Genomic DNA, 8,606 nt, shown 5'->3' with positions numbered 1-8,606 from the left:
GGGAGCTCGTTCAAACTACCGCTCCCAGGGCCCGCCGCCGCCACCGCCTCCTCCTCTCGCAACCCGCTGAAAGATTTCCGCAGCGGCTATGGCGGGGCGCAGCTGGGAGGGCACCGGGGGCTCCTGAAGGGCTGCCGCCCGCCCTCAGCCGCCTCTGAAGGGTCCTCGCCCGCCGCGGAGCAGCCCCCGGGGAGAAAGTTTTCCCTCGGCTCCTCCGCCAGGCCTCGGGGGGAGCAGCGTGAAGCCGCCCGGGGTGCCTCGGCATGCTGCTCCCCACCGCCCTGGTGCGGGGCGGCGGGCAGCTGCGGGCCCCCCTGGGGAGGTGGCCGCCGGCGCCGTGCCTGAGATGGCGGCGGCAGCCCCCCCTCAGCCCCTCTGCGCTGCTCCGGGGTGCCCAGGCGAGTGTATGGACGCAGGCGGGGGGGCTGGGAGCTGAAAAGTCTGGCCGTGACAGCAAGCATGTGTCGGTGCGAAGGGATCAAAAGGATGAGGCTCTGCTGTCGGCGGCTCGGAAAGGTAAGAGCTGTGCTCAGAGGTGAGGGGGTGCCCCGCAGCGCTTCCAGAGGCAGGCGCAGGGAGCATTGCCGCTGCCCCTTTGGTTGTACAGCCCCCATACACGCCCACAGCTCGGAAACTGAAAAAAAACACAACTCTCAGAAAACCGACAGACTCCTTTTCCATCGTGTGGGTTGCAAACACTTCGGTGTAGGCACTGCTGAAGCAGAACTGAAATTCTGTGGCTCCTTCCAAACAGCTTGTTGACTGAGTGTATAAGTCAAATCCACACAAGGAGTAAGTTCTAGTAATTCCCCTTTTTAAAAGGAAAACCTTTCGCACACAACCTGTTTTGATGCTGTTAAGCCAAGTCTACTTCCAGCACTTTGCCAAAGCGCTGTATCTGCTGCTGGTTTCTTTACAGAGGGCCCGGCACTTTGGTTCTTTTCATTCATTTCAGTGAAAGGTGACTCCTGCGCTGTCTCGGAAATTCCAGATTGAAAAAGTTTGTGGAAAGCATCTTCAGCTGATGATAATGTTTCAGGAAAAAAATGGTTTTTAATGTTTCCTCAGTAATTTGCGCTTTGCTGCAAGGCGTACTTTATCACTTAAACAAATGAGTAGTTTCTTCCTCCTTCTCGAAGAGTACTTTGTGAATCTCGTTACTTTTTTCACAGTTTATACTGACCCATTTACTGGTGCATTAAATCAAGTTACATTATAAATTGCAGTTGACAGTTTCAATAAGTACATATTTTGGTCTAATATCCCTCCTTTTTATTGTTCATTTGACTGCAAGAAAATAAGAATACATAGTATAGAAATATAAACCTGTCTTTGATAACATCAGGACATTCCACGATCTCTTAGTATGAGGCATTATAGAAGCTGTGGTTGGGATTTTTTTCTTCTGACAAAATGTTACCTGAGTAGTTTGAACTAATAGAAGAGCATAAAGGTATGCAAGTTTTACTTCCCAATGATCTAACTCTCACATTGTTTTATGTCTTATTTCAGTGAAAGAAGCTGGAAGAGACTTTACCTATTTTATTGTGGTGCTTGTTGGAATTGGTGTTACAGGTTATTTTTTAAATTACTATTCTTTATCAGAAGATATTTTTCACTAATTCCAGATTAATTCTCATTCCATTTTTTCTTGTTTCTATTACAGGTGGTTTGTTCTATGTGATCTTTAAAGAGTTATTCTCTTCTTCTAGTCCGAGTAAGATCTATGGAGATGCCTTGGAGAAATGCAGATCTCATCCTGAGGTTGGTTTTTGAACATTAGTCGTAAGTTTATGTTTCTCATTAATTATGGCCTCTCTTCAAGTCAAAAGTTTGCTTCTCACAAGCAAACCTACAGGAACATCCACACGGATGTTCAAAAACCAGCAAGATCTGCCTATGCTTCTAGCTGGACAGAGCTGGGTCAGCTCTAAATCTGAACCTGTTCTAGATTAATGCAAGCTCTGAATCTGAATGAATTAGCATGCTAAAAGACAAGAGAGTGTAGCACAGCCCTACAGTGTCTGCCACTTCAAAGCATGTGTATCTGTAGGCACTTGCAGTGTTCTGCAGATCAGAGAGGCAACTGGTCTCAATTAAGATTTATGGATCTGTGTTGCTGACTTTCCTCAACACAGTTATTCTGCTGCAGCTTCGGTAGGGTTCTGTCATGTGAAACACTGCATAAATATCAAGGAATTCAAACTCTTCATTTGAAACAGGGCTAACATTACTGTGGCTAATAGGAAAGGAGAAAGGGGACAGTCATACGGTCAGTCTCATAAGATAGCTAAATATAAACAAAAGTCAGTCCAAAACTAGACTACAAAAGTCAGTGCTTCAAACAAAACAAGAAAGGTGGGGAATAGCTTTGAAAAATTACCACAGGTGCCGCTGAGATGCCTGAAGTGACAAGTTCTTACTAGGAAAGAAATTAAGATTGCTTTAGAAAAAGTTTGTAGAATTAAAACTCCTCTCCAGTAGTTACACCATGAAAGTACCCTTCCTTTCTAAGCAACTTTAAAGTAATTTTAAAACTAGGTTAATTTGGTCTGTCTTTATAGATCTGAAGAAAAAAATGCTTGAATTTCATAAACGGTGTTTCTTAGATAAGGTGAAGGGCAGTTATTTGCATTTTAAGATTAAGCTTCAGTCAGATAGTCTCTTGGAAAAGACATGAGCAAATATGCTTTTTTCCCCTTTTTATACAAAATGTCAGTAAAGTATAAAATACACAGTAAGAAAAGAGATTAAAATGTCTTAATGCCAGAGGATGGTACAAATGGAACATATTACTGGGATTTATTGTAGGCATTTTGCATGTGATTGTAAAGGAAAAACACTGAAATAGAGTAATTTTTCCTGTGGCGTTTTCTTTCATAAACTATTGCATTCTTCTTAACGTATCAGACGCACAAGAGACAATTTGTTGAAATAATTGAAAGAAGATGCGTTCACAGAAGGGACAAGAGCTGATGCTAGAATATCTGTTTGAATGTGATACCTTCTGACAACTCGAACCTCTTTTCTCTTGTAGATAATTGGTGTCTTTGGTGAACCCATTAAAGGTTACGGGGAGGCAACGCGAAGAGGAAGACGACAGCTTGTCAGGTGTTTGCCCCATACAGACAATAGTTTTTGCACAGCAGAGGCATTCTGGGACACATCACAAAGTCAGATCTAGATTACTGAACTGTGTGACATACCCTGTCAATTCTGAGTGAAAATGAAAGGAATTGTTTGCAGTACGTCTTATGTGGTACACACCACTAAATACGGTGCACATGCAATATAAAATGCCAATTCCATGTGCCTCAGAACAAGTAATGGTCAGCATGGTAAACATGCAGCACCTCGCTACAAAAAAAAGAGGATGAGTCTGAAGAGAGTAGTACAGAGGCACAGGCATGCATCTGGGGAGCAGGGGTGAGACCAAAGTGTAGTGTGAAGTCCTCGAGTAGAGTAAAATCACTCTTTGAAAAACGATAGAGAGTTTTTCTTATGAAATAGCAGCTCTTAACAGGCCAGAAAGAGCAGGAGAGGTTCCAACTTGAGCAAGCTATATTCTTAAAAGTCCAATTTAAAGCTAGGCTGTGTCTAGGTGAGCAGGTGTAGTCATTGCAGTGAGTCTATTGTCCTGAGTTGACATGTAGCACTGACTGCCTGTTACTTATATTACTTTCTGGTACTTGAGGCCACATTTCTACTGCATATTTAACATAACAGTTCTCACCTAAACGTTTATGAGTGTATCAGTTATTCTCCAGTTGAGGTAAACAACAGAACTAATTCTTATAAAACAAATCCTCCCTGCAGTATAACCCAGCAGAGGCTTAGTCTTTATTATGTTCTTTGACTTGAATTTATTCAATGAGTTTTCATACAGTGTGGGACACACAAGCCCAGCTATAAAATTTGAACGATGAAATTGAGATTATTTTTAGGAGGAGGATTTTTACTTTGAACTGAAAATTTATCTTTTCACTAGACTGTGAAAAAGTGTTTAAAGTGGAGCTACTACATGAAAAGAATATCAATGAAAATTTGTACTATCATCTTTCCTAGTGTTTCATTTCCACTTTCCATTTGAAAGTTTCGTATTCTAAAGAACTTTTTGAGCTGAAAACTTGATCAGATTGTAGAGCTCAAGTCTGTGATAAAAGGATGACCTTAAATGTCTCAAAAATACAGTTTTTCTGTGCATGGCCATCTTGAATGTGAATTTACTGCAATGAGACTTCATTCATCTTTGTCCTTTGTAACCCACCATGTCACCTTAAACCATATTCAAAGTCATCATTAATTCACAGTGTGTTATCTGGATTTGATTGATGGAAAAACTTGGAACTGTGCAGCAGTTAGTAATTTCAGTAGGAAACCTAAACTGGCAGCGTAATTCTAGTTTGACCATTAGTTTCTGGAGGTGGTCACTTGGAAAGTGATTTGACCTTTCTGTTTATCTAGTATTTGACCGTAACCTGACTGTAACTGAAATATCAGCACTTAGGCTGGAGGTCTGAAATGAATGTCAAAGTTGCGCAACTTCTATAGAATGAAATTATTACCAGAATGTGTGAAGTATATAGTAAACTATTTTGTGGTGAATTAACAAACCTAGTATCTGAGTTGACAAAGCATTCTTTGCATGTTTTGCATGAGTTTTGAGGGGAGGACTGCAGTGAGAACGTTTAAGCACCTCAACTGTTAACCATCAGCTGCTAACTAGTTCTCTCTTCTAACTCTCCACTACTCCTTATATGCCCACAGTAAAGCTTGGGAAGAGAAGTCAAGAAGGAACCCATGGTAGCATAAGGACTGCACTGGAATACACTTTCTCACAAAAGTAGTTAAGCAGCTCCTCTCTAAATAAGAAGCTGAAATTTGAAGTTTAACTAGCTATCCTGTCTGGGTGGGTTGTTTTTTTTGTTTTGTTTTGCTGTTTTTAGTCACGTTGAATACGTAAAGGATGGACTGAAACATATGCGTTTGAAGTTCTATATTGAGGGCTCTGAACCAGGAAAGCGGGGAACAGTCCATGTGGAAGTCAAAGAGGTATGTACAATTGCTTGATATAGCTGACAACCCTAATCTTGGATTTAAACTACCAAAGAGAAAAAAAAAACAGAGCCTGAAAGTGTTTTCCTCATTACAGAATCCTGAGGGAGGAAAACCTGAAGTCCGTTACATATTTGTGGATGTTGACACCTATCCTAGAAGAACCATTATCATTGAAGACAACAGATAGCCGGTGATCAAAGTTGCTGCTTCATCTTACTCACTGTTGAATGATATCGGCGTAAGCAGTCTACACAGGAATTGTTTGGTGTTCTTGATCATATCTTGCAGATTTGGAGTTAAATATAGGAAGTAACCTCTCAGGGCCTCCGTTAAAGTCTCTCATAACAACAGATCCAGAATTTGTGGTGAAGCCAATGAAAAATAGTAGAGCCATCACTTACGGCAAGTACTTTTGAAACAGGAAAATAATGGCTCATAATAAACTGTTTAATGCTGGATAATTCTTCTTAACACCTAAAATCTGAGTCTTTCAAGGTTTCAGGTTTAGGTGGAGAGTTTCTTGTCTTCCTTTGCTTGGATTTCCCACTAGCACTGCAATAAAGAAAGTGGTATTTGAAATGCAGACAAATACTGTTTTCATTCTGGATGCGTTTGTAGATAATTTATGTTAGTGTGTAAAGGAGATCTAGTCCAAGTGCATCTAAGAATATGAATTTTGGAGACCCACACCCATGACAAATGACTAAACATAAAGACTCCAATATTGGTATCTTTTAAATAAGTTATCAGCACCTGTACTGTCTGCTCCTTTCAAGGTCTGCCACCCTGCTCCACTGAGTAATGACAAGAGGTGCTCTGCACTGCCAACACTTTTTTCATTAACATAACTAATCTACATCTTCCAGGAATTAGATTAATATAATTTTACCCAAAGTCAAAAGCTCAACTCATGACCAAATTTATCTCTTGGGTTTCTTCATTAGTGCCACATGGCAGTTATTATGCATAATTCTGTGTATTAATGAGCCTCAGTTGTGTCTGTCACGCGGCACCATCTGAAAACTTTCAAGCTTTAGTGTCTTACATTTGACCATTTTCTTAAACACCAACTAATGCATTTTTCTGTGGTTATCTATATATAATACGAGCTTTTTAGTTCACTAGTTGTTTATCCCTAAATTAATATACACTGATGTTTAGCTTCATTCAGTGGCACATTTGGCATGTTCTAAAGTTCATACAGTATTCCCTCATACAAATACCATAGAGAGACACTTAGTAATACTTTACTGCCCTCCCATTCAGTTTCCAGTAATCTCATCTGCATAGCCCTAATAACTACACATAATACTTTTTTAGACCTGGATAGTTTTACTTTATATTAAGCGTTGCAACTTTAGCTTCAGTCAGATCCTCATATTGTTTGAAAGTATTCAATGAAAAGGAATCCCCAATTTATTCCAACTCTCTGAGTGTGGTAGAGAAGAAAAGCATGTTATTGCAAAGCAGCTACCAATGTCAATCTGTGATAAAGTGCAAGGTATTTTGGAGTTTATACATTGTACAGAATATAACTGACTTCTGCTGTGCCAGCCAAAGGGAATTTTACAAAACTAACATCTGTTCAGACTGATCAAAGTGATTCCATATCTGTCAGTTTCAGCAGAGTGATAAATTTGTCTGATTTTTTATCTATTAATGGATAATTGTCAAAACCAAAAAGTCTTTTACTCATAGTCAAAAGCTACAGAAGTCACTGTGGTTCCCTACTGAAAGTATGAGAAACCATTCTGGTACTTGTTAAGAAGTAACTCCAACAAACTTTTAATTTTCACCCACAGTTATTGACATCATTAATGTCAATCTGGAAAGGTTTCTTTAAACAATGAAAGCAACTATTGCCCCCTTCATGTTATTTTTGTGAAAGTAATAGTTATTAATACATTCTAGTGTTGCTTATGACTCTTCCTAATTCTTAGCATTGCACTTTACCAAAACCTATAACCAAGTACAAAGAAAAAAAAAAATCAGAAGCCCTCTGTTTCATTGCATACTGCTGCAGTAGTGACTGATAGCATTGCATGCCACGTTTAAGTCCAGTTGCTGTAAACATGTGTCACACATGGCAGTTACTGAAAACTACTTGTGCAAGAGTTTTGTCATAAATACAAGACAGAGCAGTTAAGAGCATATCAGAAATACTGCAAGCTATGTAATTGTATAACTTAATATTAAGCTTACTAGCCGTAAGCCTGTGCTACACCTTGATAAAAATGTACTCATTCTTCAACTTTTATGAAACAAGACTATATCAAAATACACAGTTTAGGCTAGAAAACTTGATGTTGTTTTTGCCCCTCCTTTATGAATTTCTTCCATCTCAAACTGCCTGAAAGCCGTTGTAAATTTCCATGTCAACAACAGAATTGACAGGCTAGATTTTTTTCCTATATCTCCACATTCCAGCTTTGCTCTCCCATTAATCTGAATGTGGCTTGTTTTCAGTGGGCTTCGCTACTGGGGAAAGTAGTATTTCCTAAAGCAAGATGTAAACAACTTTTTAGAGTAAATGGTATGGTAAAAACAATGTGTCAAATCCAGTCCTTGAGGAAAAAAATAAATCAAGTGTCACACCTCAAAAGAAAGACATTAAAATAAAAACAGCGAAGAAAAACCAGCTGTTTAGGTTTGCTTTTGTCTTGTTTTAGAGCCTTGTTTGCAGTGAAGAAAGAAACTGTCAGGACTAGAAGCTTGCTGGGAAGGAAAAGATTCTGATCTTGCATAATGATTTTCCAACAGTGGAATTACAAGAAATACTTTATTAGACTTGTGGTAGAGCAGCAAGAGTTGGCCGTTGGGTTAATGTCTACATTTGGCTTCAGCTCTAGAGAAAACAGAGTTTGATTATTTACAAACAAGTTTCCATATATTTTTTTCAGTAGTAAGGAATTCCTAGCTTACATAAAAATACAACAGTTTTCAAGGCTTGTGTGAAAGAGCTATTTGAGAATCTGCGTTGCCTGGTCACTGTGAGACATCAGAATGGAAGTTGTGAGAGTTGTCTTAAAAGGACTTGGTACCCTTGTCATATGTTGGCATTTGTGTCAGACATCAATATTGTGTGCTGTAGCTGGGAATAAATGCTACAGTTCCAGGTGTCAGAAAAAGTCTTTGCAAAGTCAAAATAATGAATCTGTCTGGTACTTTGGCAACCAGTCTAGACCTATACAAGAAAAATGGAGACAGAACATAACTGGCAATGAGGAAGAGACAGACGCACAAGTATAATTTAAAAGGCACAGGTGGACGTAGAATGTCTAAAAGCAAAGTGCCAACCTCTGGTTTACGCACCACATTTCAAGAAACGAGAATCCAGAAAATCAAGTCAGGTGATTACTTTCAAACTAATTTTTGTTTAGGTTATCCCCAATATGATGGGGTTATAAATAAAACGTTTCTTATCCTGTACTTACATGGAGTGTGCTGTTGTCATTTCCAGAACTCATCTCACTCCTGTGAAGTTGCAGGGAAGCAGGTGTGTGAGTGCATTTGCTCAAAACAGCAGGATACACAGCTATGGTGGCACC

At 39.6% G+C, this 8,606-nt stretch overlaps 1 protein-coding gene across 1 annotated transcript; it reads left to right on the top strand.

Annotated features, from left to right (window-relative positions):
• The first annotated feature begins 83 nt into the window (after window positions 1–83).
• Window positions 84–7,696, top strand: TIMM21 (translocase of inner mitochondrial membrane 21). Its single transcript, XM_048079254.2, has 7 exons — window positions 84–516; window positions 1,513–1,575; window positions 1,667–1,764; window positions 3,038–3,111; window positions 4,947–5,052; window positions 5,153–5,248; window positions 5,347–7,696. The coding sequence occupies exons 1-6, from the start codon at window positions 264–266 to the stop codon at window positions 5,243–5,245; spliced, it is 687 nt and encodes a 228-aa protein (XP_047935211.2). The 5' UTR covers window positions 84–263; the 3' UTR covers window positions 5,246–5,248; window positions 5,347–7,696.
• Window positions 7,697–8,606: the final 910 nt, after the last annotated feature.

The sequence above is a fragment of the Anser cygnoides genome, chromosome 2 (genome assembly GCF_040182565.1).
Source record: "Anser cygnoides isolate HZ-2024a breed goose chromosome 2, Taihu_goose_T2T_genome, whole genome shotgun sequence".
Taxonomy (NCBI): domain Eukaryota; kingdom Metazoa; phylum Chordata; class Aves; order Anseriformes; family Anatidae; genus Anser; species Anser cygnoides.
The sequence above is the reverse complement of the archived record's forward strand: the minus strand, read 5'-3'. Positions and strand labels throughout refer to the sequence as shown.

Bases quoted from the DNA above. Each gene is read 5' to 3' on its own strand.
- TIMM21 (XM_048079254.2), top strand. From the start codon at position 264: ATGCTGCTCCCCACCGCCCTGGTGCGGGGCGGCGGGCAGCTGCGGGCC. The intron at 517-1,512 runs GTAAGAGCTGTG...GTCTTATTTCAG, and splicing joins GCTGTCGGCGGCTCGGAAAG to TGAAAGAAGCTGGAAGAGAC. The intron at 3,112-4,946 runs GTGTTTGCCCCA...TGCTGTTTTTAG, and splicing joins GGAAGACGACAGCTTGTCAG to TCACGTTGAATACGTAAAGG.